The sequence below is a fragment of the Dermacentor silvarum genome, chromosome 4 (genome assembly GCF_013339745.2).
Source record: "Dermacentor silvarum isolate Dsil-2018 chromosome 4, BIME_Dsil_1.4, whole genome shotgun sequence".
NCBI lineage: Eukaryota > Metazoa > Arthropoda > Arachnida > Ixodida > Ixodidae > Dermacentor > Dermacentor silvarum.
The window spans coordinates 135,297,081-135,316,813 of NC_051157.2; the positions used below are offsets into that span (position 1 = coordinate 135,297,081).

General features: G+C 47.8%; 1 protein-coding gene and 1 non-coding gene across 3 annotated transcripts in view; one reads left to right on the forward strand and one right to left on the reverse strand.

The window, feature by feature from the left end:
• Positions 1 to 19,733, reverse strand: part of LOC119450645 (MAM and LDL-receptor class A domain-containing protein 2-like) — a 137,871-nt gene that overhangs the window by 52,015 nt on the left and 66,123 nt on the right. For both annotated transcript variants that reach the window (XM_049666102.1, XM_037714159.2), the window contains exons 15-20: positions 12,699 to 12,807; positions 11,210 to 11,326; positions 10,474 to 10,607; positions 8,909 to 9,019; positions 4,707 to 4,923; positions 1,845 to 2,015 (exon numbers count right to left, since the gene is read on the reverse strand). In XM_049666102.1, the coding sequence (XP_049522059.1) occupies positions 1,845 to 2,015; positions 4,707 to 4,923; positions 8,909 to 9,019; positions 10,474 to 10,607; positions 11,210 to 11,326; positions 12,699 to 12,807 (859 nt within the window). The remainder of the gene's footprint in view (positions 1 to 1,844; positions 2,016 to 4,706; positions 4,924 to 8,908; positions 9,020 to 10,473; positions 10,608 to 11,209; positions 11,327 to 12,698; positions 12,808 to 19,733) is intronic.
• On the forward strand, positions 15,872 to 16,063 carry LOC119451161 (U2 spliceosomal RNA). Its single transcript, XR_005191701.1, has one exon. It is a non-coding gene; the product is annotated as a U2 spliceosomal RNA (small nuclear RNA).

Sequence of the window (19,733 nt, forward strand, 5' to 3'; positions counted from 1 at the left end):
GACATCAAAATGTTGCACAACTATTTCCAAATTAGTGGGCTTGAAGGCGTTATTTCTTTGTCACCCTCGTTGATATATATTTGAAATTTCTAACAATTGTTTTGCTCTACAGCCTTAAGATTTTTTGAAGTGCAGGTGCCTGAGTTTTCGGCGTCTAATGTGCCATGTCGTCACGCTCAGAAACCACAAGCGCATAACAGTGCCATAACATGCCAATACCAGCGCCAAACCGGGTAAAATTAAACTAACTATATTGAGAATAAAATAAAATACGGGAATACTCCTGAAATATTCGAACTAATTAACAGAAAAATCATTAAACTCGCTTCTAACTGGCCCGGCTGATACCGGCGAAGCGCAAGAGAAAGCGCCACCACCCCACAAGTGTAAGGATTCCGCTCGCTGCGCCCCCGGTCCAGCGTCCAATCAGCGTGCGACATCTGGCCGGAGAGCAGGAGCGCGCCTATAAAAGCCCTTCTCGCGCTCCGGGATGCTCTTTCCCTCCATGGACGCCGAGCAGCAAGCACGTTTAGAGCGACAGCGGGCACTCGCCCGTGAAAGCGCCGACGCAGGGCCGATCAAGCGGTGTGCGCCCGAGAAGCCTAAGTAGGAAAGCTAATGCCAACATCGTGAAGGCCCAAGTACAAGCTGCTCGCCAGCTGTCGACAGATGTCGTCGACACAGGATAACCACAGGATAAAACAAGAGAAACACCGGCGAATCACTGCTCCGCACTTCCGCAACTTTCACATTGAATGGAACTGCACTACTGCCTAATTTACCATTGCATTAGAGCAGTTTCAAAAGCGAAGCTGTTTAAATCAGACGTAATTTGCGCGTGTGCCACGAATCATAATCAGCATTGGCTCGAGCGTCATCTTCTTCCGCAGTTTAAGCCAGCCGTAATTTGGGCGTCTCGCACGAAACTGCCACGCCGTAGCCATGGCAACCAGGCGACGCCACAGAACACTGCTCCGTCGAGCTACCGCCACCTGCTCGCTACTGCGCATGCACCGTGAGGTCATCCGGGCGTGCCGGCGCTCGCCGCCCCAGAGAAATAAATAAATAAAACAATATGAACGTTCTTGGCAAGGCAGGATTCGAACCCGGGTGCCCACGATCCGAAGGCGAGCGTCATAACTACTGCTATACACCCACGCTTCCAGAACGTGCATTTATGGGAACCATATGTTGCATTGCACTGACGATTGCAACGCAACTTCATTTAGGAGAGAAAAGAGCAAATTGGAGAGAAAGAAGGAGAAAGGGAGAATGAAATAGAGAAAGTGAGAGAGAGAAAGAAAGAGAGAGAGATAACCTAGCTACAACCAAGACACGCAATCAATCGGCCAGCTTCGCTGTGCCTTGAGCTTTGCGCGGCCTAGTACAAGGTATCGCCTTTTTTTGTATTACTTGATTTGTGTGTAGATTTTGGCGGCATGTTGATGTCGCCCAGGTTAATCGCTTCCCGTGAATGACAAAAACGGCCAAAATACATGCGTTCCTCTTTTGAAAATACTTGTCTTTGTCTGCTTAAATGAATTTCCATCGACAAATACCGCATTTACGTAACCGCATATACCTGTCCGCTAGCGCTGCTTTTCATTCTTTCGAGGTGTTTTAACAAAAGCGCTTTGTGTTACGGCAATACTTGCCCACCAGAAAGAAGTTCCTGTATACGCTAGCTGCTAGACCTGGTTTTATGTGGCTAGCTTTAGTTCAACGCGCATATCTTTCATTGATGAAAGAAGCCCTTCTGCATTATTCAACTCCCAGAAGTTCTGTAAATACAGCAATGTGAAAGCATTTTTCTTTCTTGTAAAATTCAGTTCAATGGTACTTACCCGGCCCATTTCTGTAGTACTGGATGGACACCTGGGTTTCGTCGTCAGGGGCGTCGAAGAGAGGGCTGACAAGCCCGACAGCCTCGGCTGGGTCTGATTCACCGTATTTGAACCACCTTGGGACGTCCAATATGCCCGTGGTCAGGTCCAGGTACGCGAATGCAGGCGAACCTACGAATTGCATGACGCGTTGGAAATGTGCAATTCGGCTAATGAAGTTTTACGCACTGATAAAACTCTCGCTGTCAACGAAATTCGTGCCAATCATTCAGATCGTGCCCACACCCACTGAAATGCGTCGCTTAGCCTATGGCACGTCTGAGGTGATTTGTTGGTAAAACAAAAATGAACACGGGATGGTTTCGGAGTGTGTGGCACGAATATTGTAGCGTTAGCTATGGTGTATGCTAGGCGTTGCTACTCCTGGTATCTAGCTCCCTTAGTCGCTTAGGTAGTTGATGATCCCGCTTGGTTCATGATATTTCAGAGCACAGGATGTTTTCTTATCATTCTTGAATAAAATATTACGCCCCTCTTCTATGCCGGAGCGTTCGCCTGCTTTGTGAAGAGAGAGAGGGAAGTTCAGTGATAGGAAAGCTGGAGAGGTCGCCGTTGAGAAGCTTGTCTTTGGCCTGCTACTCGACCACTGGGCTAAAGGATTAGGGAATATGACTTTCAAAGCCGGCTTTCTAAGCGTACCCTGGCACATCTGAAAGCGTTATCATCCCGAGAACATCTCAATTGAATGACAATTGTGAAAAAAAAAATGGGGGGCAGAATGCGAGGAAAACACCCGTGTACTTAGATTTAGGTGCACGTTAAAGAGCACCAGGTGGTCCAAATTTCCGGAGTCCCCACTACAGCGTGCCTCATAATCAGATCGGGGTTTTGGCACGTAAAAACCCCTAATTTAAATTTAATTCTGAAAATCATGAAACATCACAATGACGACACAGTGATGACGACTGTATCACATTACGAGGATAGTAGGACGAGAATCACAAGACGAAGCAAGAATGACGAAGATGGTACAATCACGACGACATCGCGAATGTGGTGACGAGTGCATGACAACTGCGATGACATGGGAAAGCTGGCATAATCGCGATTGAATGATGATAACATGATTACGTTGGAATGACGAAGGAGGAATGACGTCGATAGAACGACGGAGGTGCAATGACGGTGATGGCGTGAAGGCGTCGAAGGCGCGAAGCTCAGCAAAGAGTTCAGAAAAGCTAACGCTTTAAGCCATGCTAATAATCGTGCAGTGGCTTTCTTCGTAATTGTAACGACCGAAGTTGGCTTTATTTCCTTAGTTTTAATTTCGTCTAGAATGGTGAAGTGCTGTTGACTAATTATTGTGTCGCATCAATAATTTTCAAATGCAAAGTTTTAGTTTGTTTGAAAAGATCGGTTTTCATGGTGAGGCTCGGGATCACTGTCCCATAGCATGTTTTGAACTGCCGAAAAAAAATGGGCTCCGCGCTATGATAAGCTCGACCAGACGTGTAATATTTTGTTTATTCGTAGCATTGTGCAGCACAGACAATAATATTTAAAGCGTGCAATTGAACGTAGTCGCATGCGCTTACTAGAGTGACAATTTTTGCACTAATAAAAAAGTCGACGTAGGTTCACGAGGTCATGCGGGCGCGATATTCGTACACAACACTAACACAAGACAATATAGAAAAAGTTGTATAAGAAGAAAAGCACTTGTAGAGGGGGAAAATATGTACACGAAGAAACGGTCATTTTTGAAGGTGCACGAAACCTTTAGCAGCTTATTTCTATGGCTGTGATATCCTTACGCACGGCCGAGACCGCAGTTGGCAGCATAGTTTGCTTAGCGCATATATCTGCCAACCACTATCATGCACAAAAAATGTCAATGGACAAGAGAAGACAACTATACTTGCGTTTCTGTATTTGAAGTAAGTGCCTACGACATATGCACGTAAACATGCACTAGAGCAGAAGGGTACAGAAGCCAAGTTTGCCGACCTGTTCTGTGAAAGAACTCAGAATAAACGGGTACAAATCACATGGGAATGCCGAAGGTGGATATAGCTGGCATAAATTCACCCAAGACACAAGGACACCCTCAGTTTTCATTGTGGCTTACGCTTTCGGTAATAAAATAATAATACAGTTGACGGATAACTTAGATTTTCCTTATCTTACACGAGTAAAGGAAAGCTGATGGAACGCAAGTTTCCTCGGCTATTATTTGAAACGAAAAATTCATCTAATTGGTGACCGTCCATCATGCTCGTTTTTTCGTCCCTGTCTGGTGTATCCTCCGTGTTATTAATTTTACTCAGAAGTTGTAATCAGTAACGCATACTTTTCGATACCTTTTCTTCTTTGCTCTGTTGGAATACTTTCCCTGCAAATGAACACCATGTTTGCTACATTATACCTTTTTTTTCGTTTTTCCAGAAAAAGAAAAAAAAAGGTCCCTTCTATGCTAGTGCTTTTCGTAACCCATACTCTCCGTCTGTGCACGTTCTTTTTTCTTTCCCGTTGTAATCAGTACAACAATTATTATTATTCATTTTGTTGTAACCCAAGACGAATCTCATATCCTGAGGTAGAGCGCAGCGCACACACAGCTGCAGAATACAAATACGGCCCGGCTAAATAGCAGTAAAAGTGAATTTACAACAGGGGGCCCCATTGCAATTCCCGGCAGTTCCCTTTCGGGGCACACAACACCTAATTAACAGCGAACGAGCTGTAACCAACTAGAAGATGGGAAAGCTCCTTCATTATATCCCGTTGCCGTACGAAGCAGTAAACCTAGGCCCGGGAGTCGCTGCAAGTTGTTCACGGTTACTTCGTCGGTGCATATCACACCTGTTTCTCGTGGAACTGCTGGCTGCATTTGAGGAGTCTCATACCGGCCCGTTCCTACTAGCCAGCGAAAGTCTCCTTGGAATTTGTTGGCATAACCGCAGAGGCCATCGAGGAAGTCGCATTGGATGGGATGGACGCATGGCTCTGGCCGCAGAACGATGTCGTCCAAGCTGATCGGTGCTGCTCGGATGTCCAAGAACTTTGCGCGGAATACCACCTATGCAAGAAGGAGGGAGTCATCAGAGAGTCAATACGCGTGTAAAAAGCTGACAGCGAAAGTTCGCTTCTTGATATTAAGCTCCGTACCATCAAGATCCCGTCAAGGTTTGCAAGAGCATAGTGTGAATATATCATGGCATCCAAAGACCTATAAAATGCATGAACTGCCATTATGTGCTTCAACCAATGACAAGCGCATGTGTACGTTTGCAGGCATTTTCTATTTTTTACAACATTCTAAGGCGCCTTGTGCACTCCTTTACTTAAAAAATAGATGTCTTCCAACCTTTTCTGTTATTTAGAGAACGTCTATCGATATGTAAGTAAATGCTTTACCATGAAGTGAAGTGGAAAATTAGTAGCACTTGCACATTCCCACAAATCGTCGGCAAACTTCACTCATTGTTTCGATGCGTAGAATTAGTCTGTCGACCGTGAATAACAAAAGACTAGTGCCCCATTGGGTGGCATAAATGTACCAAATGTTCCATAGTAGGAGGTTTCTTAGTTGTTCGAAGTTCATTCTACTTAGTTGCTTTCCCAGTTCATGCCATCTTTATATTTCCGGGCTATTTAAATAAAGTGTGTTACAAAAGTTTGCATAAATCCTTATTCTATGTACTTTTTCACCTAATAATTCAATACTGCAGCACTGAAAAAAAAAACCATGTACCCGGGCTCATAGCATTGCAACTTTGCTGTGTTTTAACGCTTGTGCAGCGTATGTCTGTAGTGCCGAGTATGCCAGAGTGAGCATAATTTAGAGGCTTTTTGCAATGAGCTAGGGTGGTGAGGCCAAAGAGGCTGTTTGCGCAGCTGCAGTGGCTGTCTGTAATAAGCCATCGCTTCCATTAAAGTGGTTCTGTAACGCCTAATATCATCGCTGCGCTGCTCAGAATGTCATAATTAAAACGCACAAACAATATCACCACATTTATCTTTACAACAATTTATTTTTGTTTTAGAAACTCTACGTATTTCTTCATTGCTCAAGAGGCTGAGAGAGAGAGAGAGAGATAAATCAGATGCAACAGGCGTGGAAGTTAAGCGAAAGGATAATATCCAATTTGCGAGCCTGCACTTAGGAAGGGGGAAAGGAGAAACACTTGATGGTGTGGGCGATGAAAAATTACTTCAAAGGAAAGACACTAAGATAAAAACTAAAACCACACTCAGAGAGCGAGAGATAACGGGAGAAAAAAAAAAAGATTCGGAAGAACACATTTCACGATGACTGCCGGCGGAAATGCGTTTAGTATGAAATAAATGTTGCGACACTACCTATTACCACCGTCGAAACGAGTTACGCACTGCAGCGTGACTGCCCATTTGAACACTCGGCGACATCTCGAAGCCTGTGCGGTGCCTCCAAAATGCTTGGCGCGCCGATGCATGAGAAGGAGGAGGAGGAGGATAGAAAGAGAGAAGGCAGGGATGTTAACCAGAAATGCGTCTGGTCGGCTACCCTACTCTGGGGGATGGGAAAGAGGGAATAGAAAGATGAGATAGAGAGAGGAGGGGGGGGAGGAAGGACACAGTGAGCTCGCGCACGCACGCGGAGGGCCTGAGCAATTCAAAGGCGTTCACATAGGCCAGTCGACCTCAAAAAAGACAACAGTGCCTTCACAGCTTTGTGGGCCGACGAGCGATGGGGACGGTCTTCAAGGAGCACCTGCACGGACAACGGTCAATCGTCAGGTCGGCGCAATGCGTTCGATAATGTTTGTCTTTCCGACTGAAATCGAACACAATAAATGTTCTATCTTCTCTTGGCTGCCGCAGAAGTCGCACGTAGAACTTTCGGTCATTCCAATGAAAGCACAGTATACGCCTTCGTGAAAGCCACTCCCAACCACAGCCGGTATAGAAGCGATGCCTCACGTCGGTGAATCCCGGGTGGGGGTCGGAATTGGAGCGAAAGGTTCAGTTCGTGTAGCCTGGCGCGCCTTATATTTGGGGTGATCCACTCTGTTAAAGAGAGCTTGCGTGCCGGTTGACGAAGCTGGATGCATGAGAAAGCTGAGAAACGCGTCATGCGGCAGCCAGGCTCCGCTCTCGCGCTCAGTCCGCGAGTGGCCTTCGAGAGCAGAAACGCGCGCGCGCCGCTGCGGTGCGAACGCCGAGGATTGTTTTCTCGCTTGCCGCACGCCTACTGCCACATCGACAGTGACCCAAGTTGGCGAGAGGTTCGTTAAAGAACGGCACATAGCCAGTGCATTCGTGGTGCAGCTAGCTAAATCATTGTGAAAGGCGTTCATTGAAAAGATCGGCGGATACCCAGTCCCGCATCTACAGTGACCCATGTCAGCGTGAAATGGGCACGAGTATTCACATTGCCACCTACTCAGTGGCCCACGTTGGACTAACGGCTGGTTTCCAACCCTGTTCCTTCAGCAAAGCAGCCCGATGGCCGTTACCCATTCGATAATGGACTACCCAGTAACTCAAGTAGGTGGGAGAACGGTTAGAGAAATACATGGATACAGAGAGAGTTAGCCTCCGGAAAGTGTGGCAAGTGCCCTAAGAATACTAAACCATTAAAAAGGACGCGCACGCGAGAGCCTCTAAGGGCAGAAATGACGTGGCCTGATCTAGTAGATTTCAACAAAACAGCGCTATAGATGTGATGCGTCCGCTGAACCGCGATCCGCTTGCGTGGATGAGTTACTTTGCGCCGAATTCTTAAGTTTGCCTAATAACGATGACCGTCGCACGTAGGTGTTTCACTGTTTGCCATCGCACGACACAGTGAAATATACAGAATGTCGGAAAACTGGCCGCAGAATGGAAGCTTCGCTGCTCTCTTGTCGCGCTTCACGGGTGATTGGGGAAATTACGAACAATAGACGCGGACCTTTAGCGCCATTAAGCTATGCTCACGCAGTGGGTACTATCGCTATTTCAGTCGCCCGAGGAGCGTAAGGTCGCTCGGCTGTACCAAATCGCACCACAGGCCAGTAGCCGCGGAGCTAGAGCACTGCACGGGCTCGGGCTCACCCGAAAGCCCGAGCCCGGCCCGGCCCGACCCACGGGCCGGGCCGGGTAGGGCAGTTTTTTCCCGGGCTCGGGCCGGGCTCGGGCCGGGCTCGGGCACTACATGTGCTTTGTGACCCAAGCCCGGGCCGGGCTCGGGTTTTGTGACGCGGGCCCGGGCCGGGCTCGGACTTTCTGGTGGTGTGCATGTAACGTGCATCGAGTTATCCTCGCGCGTCTCGACTCTGAAAAACATGTTTTTTTCGGTCTCGGACCGGGTTCGGGCCGGTTTCGAGCCGGGCTCGGGCCTAAGGTAAAGGGGTGGCGGGCCGGGCTGGGCGGGCAACACAGATTATTTCCGGGCCTGGGCCGGGCCCGGGTCTCGCCATAAATCTTTTGGTCGGGCTCGGGCGGGCAGCCCACCGTAAAAACGGGCCCGGGCCCGGCCCGTGCAGGGCTCTACGCGGAGCCGCTGTGTACGCGTCATGATTCATCGCTGGCGAAATCGCCGATTTGGTCGGTGCTGTGAACCAAGCTTAAAGCTGGATTCACACGACCGAAACGATTGCTTTTTCAATCCTTAGACCGGGGTTACGTTGGTGAGATGCTAGATGAGATAGCGTATGAAGACTGACTGCGCCTTCTTTGTATGCGTTTTGATTCGTGGGGACTGAACCACGACATTCTTGCCCCACATGATAATTCACCGATCCGTCGAGTAATGTAAGCCGCTATCTTCTACGCGTTCGAAAAGCCCATTTTCGGTTTGGCCTAGGCCGCGCCGATATCACGGCTTAGGCCAATCGAGGCCAATCGCATACATCGAAACCGAACGTTGGCTTTTCAAACACGTGCATGATAGCGGCATAAGCTGCAGCAGCTCATAAGAGGGGCTGGTTCGTCTAGCGCTGGCACGCCGGGAGCTGAACCTGGCACGCGAAAGATATTAAAAAAAACAGGAAGTATCACCAAAGAACAATCAAGACTATTCTGCGGGTCATTGTGCTCACCTTGAATTTCTCCTTCTGTAGGATTTGTGTCCGCGCTAGCATCCACTCATTTTCAGCGAAGGGGGGCTGCTGCCACACAACTTCACTCTTTCCGTTCACCATAACTTCCACCTATATGGGAAAAGAATGTTAGTGATTCATTGCAAATACTTCATACTAGTGTCAGCAGTTCTGTCAGAAATCACTTTTAAATATAACCATTCGTGAGGCAGCTGAATAAAGCGGTGCAGTTTACCAGAAGGGCGGAGAACTTATAGTCGGGGAAAGTTAATAAGATTGCAATAAACGAAGTAAGGCTCGTAGTTTTATGGGCGGTATAACATGCCGATACTTACTTACTAAATAGGCTTGGTGCCTCGAGCCGATCCACACCCATGAACAGCGCAGAACGGAGGTTGTATTAGGACCAGCCGCGCTAGATCAGCCGCTGTTTCATTGCGCTGCTAAGCTCGGGGCACCATTCGCGGTACCGCATTTCAATAGGATAGAAAGGCCAAAACACTAATGTACTTACACTTACGTACACGTCGAACAACCTCAAGTGGTGAAAAGAAAAACAAAAAAACCGAAGGACCCCTCTACGGCGTGTCTCATAATCATATCGTGGTTCTTGGCGCTTAAAACCCGAGTATGTAATCTTTCTTTGGCTTGATGAGCAGAACCGAAAGAAAGGAGCACGCATGCTTTTGCCGAAGCGAAGGTTCTGTTCACTAGTTTAACGCGAAAGCGTTAAGGGCCCCGTGTCGCAGAAAATCCGGCGTCGGGAACTGGTGTGCGATGTCGGCGGGTGGCGGAGAAAATCATCCCCAACCATGCAGCCCCTCCGAATATTTTTAGGTATATGCATATGCCACGCCTTCAGATATTGACGTGCGGTATATGCGGGTTATATTGCCACACGATTCTATCCCTAATGCTGCTCATACCTTGTCTCACTTTCTTGGCAAAGCTATTCCTCGGCATTTTGATAATGAAAATCCACAAACAAGTGTCACTTTGCAGAACGTAGCGATCTTACCTACGCAACGTACGCAGTACTAAAACTGTTTAATTTCAAAAGCACAACGTACCGGCACTCGGCGCACTTGGTCAACATCGCAGGGCGCTTTGAAGATGACGCCCGCGCGTGTGCGCCCTTTGTCCACGTCGCAGATCGCTTTCAAGATACGGCGTTTGCGCGGCCTTAGTAAGCAGCGGCCGCAGCAGTAGACCACCCACTCCCTCGCCTCCCCACTGCGATGCGCGCGCGAAAGACAGCGCGCTACCGTCCCGCCTTCTTCCCTCGCGCGCTCGAGATTTAGCCGCGATCGTCGGCTGACCTTCGCAAGCTTTCACTCGCACATACAGCGTACGGCGCATGGCGAAGATGTTATTGTGTTTGGACTGTGTACGGAACATCACGGCAACGGCGATGGCAGAAGTGCGCTTGGAGTGTCCAGAAAATAGCTATCACAATAAAACACAAAACAGCAGCATAGCGATAAGCGTGCAAACGTTTTCGTAATGAACCTGAACCGCTTGCGGTAAGAATAAATATAGTCCTATATTCTTGCGATCTACCTTACCTGCAAGCGAGCGGCGTTCTTTGCGGTCGACAAATACCAAAACTCGAGACACTGAGGCTGCTTCTGGCCAGGCCATTCTGGACTGGTGACAACGGAGCCAGACGCCTTGCTCAGCGTGGCCGTCAGCATAAAGACTGCGAAAAGCAAATGATAGACTTTACTGAAGGAATTCGAAACGTAATGCCGGACGTGCCTCGTTTCGCTTCTTTATTCTCCAGAGCGGAAAGTCGTTCTCGTTATATTGAAACACCTGTAGTGCAGCACACACTTGACGCTTCATCGAAAGGTGGGCTTATAGTATTCGGTTTAAGCTTATACGTCGATTTTCGCGAAGTATATCACGATCCATAAGTTGTGAGTGTGCTTAATATGGTGACTTCAAAAATCATCGTCGTCGTCACTGTGTTTTAAGTAGAGGCTTTATACAGAGGCCTTCGTCCCCTGTATAGGACGAAGGCCTCTCATAGCTCGTCCCAATTATGATGTCTCCTTTCAGCTGACTGCGTGCTATACCTGCAAGCTGCCCTATCCCGTAACACCAAATAATCGTTTACCCGCTTCTTCTGCGTATTCTTGGCATCTGTTATGTTATTCTATAATAGAATATAACACAGGTTTCGTGTTGCATTGCAGTAAAAGAATGGGTGCAGGTGACGTGAGAGCGCCTGTGCATTTGAAAGAACTTTGCTCTTTGTTTTTGCACGCTAAAAGGAATAAAATTGGTAAACTGACACACCGGAGTTGGCAGGTCCCGAAATGACGTAAAAGTAAAAATATGGTTGTGTTTTTTGTTGTCGCTGCCATCCGTTGTCAACCACCCAGTCACAAGTGTCGAACTCGAAGTCGCAATAACCTGCAACAGTACAATCAGTGCTCATTAGTGAACTATACTATGCACGCGGTTGCCAAAAAAGAATAAAGAAGCTAATAATAATACAGTGCTCACATCATTCGACGCTAGCCAACACTGTGTCAGGAGAGAAGATAATTAGCGTGAAGATTAGGGGCGCGATCTTGTACGCGTTCCAAAATGGAACGGAGGCGGTCCGTTCCATCGAGCCACACACGATTGGTCAATTTGATCGTCACGGTTCAAATTGACCAATCGTGTGCGGCTCATGGTTTAAATTGACTAATCGCGTACGGCTCGATGGAACGGACGGCCTCCGTTCCATTTTGGAACGCGTACAAGATCGCGCCCTAGGTCAACATTTTTGCTTCAGGGAAAGATTACTCACATTGCAGCTACCATTTCAGCGGGAGCATAAGCAGGTAAATAAGAAAGCAGATTCATTGTAAATAAAGCACCAAAATACAAGCAATATAGAAGGACGGATAAGCAAATAACTAGGGCAGAGGTTTACCCTTAAATCTTTCCGTGTGTTCGTTCCTTGGCTCTTTGGACACAAGCAGTTTCCCGGTTTCTTGTTGTTTTTCACACAATTTTCATCGTGCATGTAATGCTGAGTGCATCGGCTCTTGTGCGACCACCAAAGGCAAGCAGCACTGGGCTCATTCACAACTTGAGAAGACTCACACACACACACACACGTTGAGGCTCCGGAAGCAAGATTTATTGCAGACGTAATCTAACATTAGGTTCTGTGAGCATGCGACGTCATTGTATCGCGATTGTTATTTATCACAGGCTAAATAAGTTTGTGTGTGTAAGTTTACTGTGTGTGTATCTGCTATTTTTTTCGTGGTGGTTCTAGTTCGACCATGACACCATGTAAGGAATCCTGTACACTATATTAAGACAACTACCTTCTCAATTTTAAGTTGTATATCTACCTATTGTGAAACCGCGATAAGTTACACAACAGTGGTGTTTGTTGCGTGTTTGAAGTTTGATTAGCATCACGAAACAGCGACATTTCTTATTTTCTGATGGCACATTTAGCGCGACCTGTTATAACTATTTTGGAAGCTAGGAGAATAGGACTATAGCTCAGCTTGCTTTTGCGCGCAATGCACAGCGCTTGTGAATTAGTGTTAGGGAGCGCATGTCACAGCCATGTGATCCTTATTTCGAACCCACCTAATCATTGTGACTTCTTATTTTCTGTTAGTACAGTTTTTAGGCCAGACAGACAGATTTATCGCATTTAAAAACCATTACGCTGACAAACAGGCAAGCCAGCGCACTATTATTCTGTACAACCTTTCAGCCACGCAAGAGCACGTGCCCAGAACAAGCAACAGAAAAGGAAAATTGCGCTTACCTCGCCCGTCCGTAAGTATGTCGCATTTTCCGGGGGTAAATTTCAGAGGTCCCATAGCCAGCGTCACGTCCTTGTTACTTGAGTGTTCCCTCGCTACGTCAAAGACGAGCTGCGTGATGGTAAAGAAATTAGGAACGGCAACGTTAGAATCCACCGTGTTTGCTCTTCTTCGCCTGCTTACAATGTTAATGCATACAATGCAAAAGTTGAACACAGCTTGCCACTATCTAGAACGCTAATCTCGAACAACGATGTTCCACGAAGCGCTAGGCTTTTTTGCAGCGAACTTCAAAGGGAGATCAGCATTACATTACAGTCTTTGGGAAGTTCTTTTGCGAGGAAGAGGCTGGCCAGTACCGAATGCACCACGAAGGCTGATTTCGGCAATCCTTGAGAAGAACCTCTGAAACACCTAAAAAAATAGTCTGCTCTTGGGGTGCAACGACCTTTACATTTGGCGTAGGCCAAAGTAAAGGTCGTTCTACGTTTTGTGACTCCAAATTTAGAAGGTGTTTCTTAATTTTCGATCCTCTGAAATACTTGCAAAGTAAAGCTTGGTATTATAAACAATCTATCCTTTTGTGGCAAACAAAATTTCTTGAAAGCTGATGGATCTTGCAACAAAATTTTTGTTGACGATGCATAACGAGCCGGCAGAACAATTATTGGCATTATTTTGGGTGCTAAACCCGCTATTTGAAAACGACAAAAATACAATCAAGCCGCCGCATTTGTTGAGTCAGAGCATCGGTTAATGTAAAAAAATAAAAAAATAGCTGCCTGCTGCGGAAAAGATACACTAATATGGGTCAACGCACAAGAAAGTTAAAAATTCAGGGCGCCTAACCGATAATGTTAGCGTTAATTACTGTGAAAATGAAACACGTGCACTTTAATCTATACATTAAGATGGACAGTGTCAGTTCACTCTCTGTTGGCGGTATACTGAAGAGAAAAAAAAAACCGGCAGATCCCACGGCCTGTGGGAATCGATGTTATGCGAAGCAGTGTACGGGGAGGGGAGCCTACTAAGTTAAAGGAAACGACGATGAGAGCACCACGACGTAGCGGCTGTTTCATGACCTCCATGACACGCTTGTCATGACATTCATGTCATCATTCCTCAGGAGTCCCTTTAGCTATGCCGAAGGGACCTTAAGGCGAAAGTGTGCTCCTCATCTGTGTCTCTCGTCTAAAATGTTGCGCATTCCAACCTCTAGAGTTAAGGCGAAAGCCGTAGTCATGCTCATGACTATCACTTCGACAAACAACCTTTAGTCTTTTCCTTCACTTACTACCACATCCGAACCCACTTCATTGATATTTGAGTGTTCATATTTTTTGGCTCAGTCATTGTTGTCTTTGCTGAGTTATGGTCATGAATATGACTTCTACCACCACCCTTTATGTTTCCTTCACTTAGTTCCAACGTCCAAACCCGTTTCAGTTGTGTTTGAGTGTTAATCTTTTTTTTTTGCTAAGTTGTAATTTTTGCTGAGTCATGGTTATGAATACGACTTATACCACCATTCTTTAATGTTTCCTTCACTTAGTACCTACATCCAAACCCATTTCCGTTGTTTTTGAGTGTTGTTCTTTTTTGCTGAATCATTGTCATTTTTGCTGATTCATGCTCATGACTATGACTTCTACCATCCTCACTTAGTGTTTCCTTCACTTAGTGCCCACGTCTGAACTCATTACAGTGCTTTTTGAGTGTTATTATTTTTTTGTTTAGTCATTGTCATTTTAGGCGGCGGTTTCATGACCTACATGAAACGCATGTCTTTTCATTCATGTCATGTTCTATCATTTATGTTCGTCATACACTCTTGTCATACTATGCCAATTTTGGTACCTACCAAGTTAACGAAATGACCCTGAGTACACCAAGGCGTAGGCGGCTAGATAGATAGATAGATAGATAGATAGATAGATAGATAGATAGATAGATAGATAGATAGATAGATAGATAGATAGATAGATAGATAGATAGATACTGTCAAAGTGGCGAATGTTCACCAAGAAATGCTTCGCATTTAAATTCAGTGCCATTCCACTCTGTGAGGGCGGATGACCAGCGAAGCTGTATGTGGTGATTGACCGTTGGTCCGGTAAAATGTTCCAAGTTTGCGGGATCGGGGCCACATGGACAGTTCGCATTTCTTTTCGCCTAGCGGGCCTGGCGGGCAGCACGCTTACGCTTCGTGTCCGCGGCCCGCTCATCGTCGGTGGTCTCCTTCCGCCGCCAGCGCGCCCATTCCCTTTTCTGTTCACGCCATCGTTCTTGGTAGGCACGCTGTTTTATTGCGATAGCAATTATATGGACACTCCAAAGCAGATTTCTGCCGTCGGCGTCGCCGTCCCCGTGAGGTTCCGTATGACGTCAATGGATATGAAATCGTCGCCGCGCGCCGAACGCTGTATGTGCGAGTGAAAGGGCGCGAGGAACGCGCGCTTTCACGGGGAGTGAACCCACGGCGGAGAACAAACGCGCGTTCTGCGCCGTGCTCCCTTAAGGGCTGCAGAAGTAGGCGCCTCTTTCCTCCTTTAGAATCAACATATATGTAGAGCAAACGCGCCTTCTTCCGACGCGCGAAAGGCCGTGGGGGGGAGGGGGAGGGGGAGGGAAGAGAGGCGACGTTTAGCTGCGGCACCAAGTGCCTATTTATATCAGAGGCTCCGGCAACAGACACCAACGCCGCACGCATTTTGTGCGAACGCGGGCAAAACGCCGACGGCGTCGACAACAGTTATGCGTGTTGCCGGTGCTGCTGCATGTCCAAGTTTATACAGCTGATAAAGCTACTATCATTACTCCGTATAGCTCTCTACAAATTTTCTATCGCAATTGATACTTCGCCTTTCAGGTGAAACTGCGACAACTTTTTTAGACAGACATCGTATGTCGGCGACGTGTAAGAATGTGCCGTTTTTGTTATTCTGAAGCCGTTTCTCGTTCTAAGAAAGAAAAGAGATTTTAAAAACGCAGTTTTGCTGACTTGGACTAGGTTTTTTATTCAGACCGTATACAACACACGGCCTACCCATTTCACAGCCAGAGCACAACTGCGGAAAGGAGCCTAGGCGGAGCAGGACGTCAGGAGACAGAAGACACTCAAATTGGTAGCCACTAGTTTGAATGCGCGGGATGGCGTACTGTGTATGGTGCGAACGCAGACCCGGCCGACGTGTGTCAAAGTGTAGTGTCTGTTCTTACCAGCTGAATATCTGATACGGGTTGTATTTGGACCCAAGATATTAAACCCATTTTTGCAAGTTAGTGGAGTGCTTGAAGCCTGCTCCACCTCCGCCGCGGGTAGGCTTGGTATTGCGCTATCTTAGGCATTTTTGGTCTACGGACGTCGATCCGCTGGAAACTAGTCATATACAGCTTCGCTGTAAAAAATGGGCCACCCGCAAGCAAACTATTTTGTAATGCGGTTTAATGACGATTTGGAAACGCCACCGTCTCAGTCGAGCGTCAGACCCCGAGAGTCCAAGCCCCTCTTCGTCGGTGGGCCGATGATGATAGTGCGTTCATAGGGCGCTCCAGTCTTCGCTACAACTGCCCCCTGGAGAAGAAGGAGCCAGCCTGGTGATTCAAGAGGAGGAGAGGACAGGCGTGTCGTAATAAGGTTTAAGCCTCTGGACGTGCGACACCTCAAGTCAGTTGACGGCGTGAGCGGCTCGACGACGTAGTTCACAGGCGTCGTCTGTTGTAAGATGCGGTAGGGACCGTGGTATTTGGCAAGGAGTTTAGAAGAGAGGCCAGGGGTGCTTGAAGGTATCCACATCCAGATTAATGGGTCCGGCTGGTAGGCGCAGGGACGGTTGTCATCATCGGGACTGAATTTTTGGAGACATTGGTCTTGCGCCATGAATGAACGGGCCAGCTCACGGCCTTCCTCGGTGTACTTGGAGGCGTGCCCTCTCATGTGTCAGGCCGGTAGGGTAGAATGGTGTCGAGTGTAAAGGTAGGTTCACAGTCATACACCAGGAAGAATGGCGAAAATCCCGTTGTGGCCTGTGAAGCGGTGTTATAAGCGTACGTAACATATGGCAAAACGAGGTCCCAGTTGGTAAAAACAAATTAAATTTGTGGGGTTTGCCGTGCCAAAACCTCGATTTGATTATGAGGCACGCCGTAGTGGGGGACTCCGGAGATTTGGACCACCTGGGGTTCTTTAACGTGCACCTGAATCTAAGTGCACGGGGGTTTTCGCATTTCGCCCCCATTGAAATGCAGCCGCCGTGGCCGGGATTCAATCCCGTGACCTCGTGCTCAGCAGCACAACACCATAGCCACTGAGCAACAACGGCGGGTCGGGGTCCCAGTTGGTATGATCCGATGCAATGTACATGAATAGCATGTCGCAAAAAGTACGATGGAACCATTCTGTTATGCCGCTCGTTTGCGGATGATAAGCTGTAGTAGTGCGATGGACGGTATGGCATGCGGTCGAAAAGGCGTTAAGAACTTCGGAAAGAAATGCACGCCCTCTGTCACTCAGTTCCTGCGGTGCCCCATGACGCAGTAAGAAGTGATGCAGGAGGAAGGACGCAATGTCGCGGCTGTCGCTGTTTGCAGTGCCGCAGTTTCTGCATAGCGAATGATGTGGTCGACAGTGACAATAATCCAGTGACTGCCAGCTAATGTGCAGGGAAGAGGGCCGTAGAGGTCGATGCCGACGTGGTCGAAAGTTTGGGACGGACAAGGAATGGGCTGCAAAGGACCAGAAGAACGAGGAGCAGGAAGCTTCCGGGTATGGCATGCTGTCCACGACCGAAGGTACTTTCACAAAAATTATACATGCCACACCAATAAAAATGCACGCGAAACCTGGCGGAAGTCTTGAACATTCTAGCAAGGGCGCATTGCAGGTCCGAATGGACAGCGGAGCATACATCTGTGCGCAGATGGCGAGGAACAACTAAGAACCATTTGCGGCCGTCGGAAGCAGAATTTCGACGAGAGAAAACACTATCCCGCAACTCTAAATGAGAAGCTTGGCGGCGGATAGCGCGTGAAGGGGGTGTTGTTGAAGTGTCAGAAATTCAATCCATATCCACGGATATTTGCCTTGCTCCATAGCCATGTGGACGTGCACTGGCGACAAAAACGCCGATTCGATGTCTGAAATGCAAGTCATGTCACTTGGTGTAGATGACCGAGAGAGGGCATCCGCGTCGATGTGTTTATGACCAAACCGGTAAATGATGCATATGTCGAAGTTTTGTAACCGTAGAGCCCTCGCGCATGGTGGCCAGACGGATCTTCCAAGGTCGATAACCAACATAGAGCGTGCTGATCTGTAATGACGTCGAAGGGACGGCCATAAAGGCAGGGTCGAAATTTTACAAGGGCCGAGATGATAGCGAAGCACTCCTTTTCGGTGACAGATTAGTTGGATTCCACGTTCGTTGGTGTTCGGCTTGCATAGGCTACTACGTATTCATCATGCCGACTTTTTCGCTGTACCAGCACGGCACCAAGTCCTACGCTGCTGGCGTCGCTGTAGACTTCCGTGTGGGCCCTGAGGTCTAAATGGCGCAGTACGGGAGGCGAAGCAACACTACCTGATCGCACAATGCCTACGCACTTCGGTCCATGCCGGTAGAGAGTTTTAGAATTGGGGGCCCAAGCAGCTTGGGACGCAGGAGAAATGCGGGCCGCCAGTGTGCATGCGCAGAACCCAAGCCATTCTTGGGTTCTTGCGTTCGCGCTAACCCAATACCCAAAAATCGAAAACTAGCGTGGGCCTCCCCGCCGTCTTCTATCACCCTCGCGGCTGACGAGAAATCGCAAGATAGCCAGGAGAGCCGTACGAGCCGCAGCCATCCAAAGCCGTTAACTCTCAGGCGGTAAGCATGACTGCTCCTAAAGCTACGTACGCGCGATCGCACTACACAGCAGAAGATTACATGTGTATATTGCGTGAAATACTCGCAACGAACCTTTTTCAGGACCGTTAAGCTGTGGCCACAAGTTGCGAAAAATCTTGCAGAGGGTACGAATAAAACATTTTCACTGCGGTCAGTACGCAACTTTTGCGAGACGTATGCTGCCACCGGCCATGTCGTCGGTAAATAGCTTCTGGCAACGGTAGAAATCGATCATCGATGCCAGCCCAACTCAAATTACAGCAGATGATCACAGAGCAATTTTGCTGTCCTTTGACGGATTTTTGCCATTTTACACAGGTGAACTAGCTGTTTTGAAGTGAATCACACACACACACAAAAAAAAAAAACATTTATGAGCACTTGGCTGCGATTGGCCTTGCTTGATTTAAAATAGTTTTTTTAATTCGTAGTACTAACAAAATGATTATGTTTATGACATCTTATTGTTCGCTCCTTTTGCTCAAAATGTTCATTTTCACTTGAAAGAAAAGATTTTCTTCTTTGTTCCTTTCAAGCACCTTTTTATTTTCCCCACTGCAGCGTCACGAGCGCTCGATCCAACGCTGCCTGCGTTTGACCCAATTCTCAAACTTGGCTGCTCCTCTAAACCCCAAGAGCAACTAACCCAACACGGCTTGGGGACCCAGAGTCTTGGGTACCCAATTCTAAAACTGTCGGTTATTCTACCTGGCCCGACTGCCATAGAATCTAATGGGGATGCCCCGCGTAAGCAACAGTGATTTTGACGTCACCGCTTTCGTCACGCCAGCCTTGACAATGGAAATTTCGGGCCACGTAGCATGACGCCACAGAACGAAGTGAGTAGGCCTGTGCTCTCTAGGTGGACTTGGGCGGAGTGAGCGTATGCCGTATTGTTGCGAAGGCATCGTTTCAATCTGTGGCCCAAGTATAAAAAAAATTGTGTGTTGCCTCGGAGAGAGAGAGAGAGAGAATAAACTTTAATAAAAAAAGCACCCGAGCGTAGGTAGCTCCTCCGCTCTGCAGTGGGCGGTCCCCTCAGTCCAGGAGTCCAGCGGCCTTAGCTGCCCTTCTCGCTCGATTGACCAGGTTGAGCTGGTCCGTCGAGTCGGAGCTGGACAGCGCTGCCTCCCATTGCCGTGTGGTGGG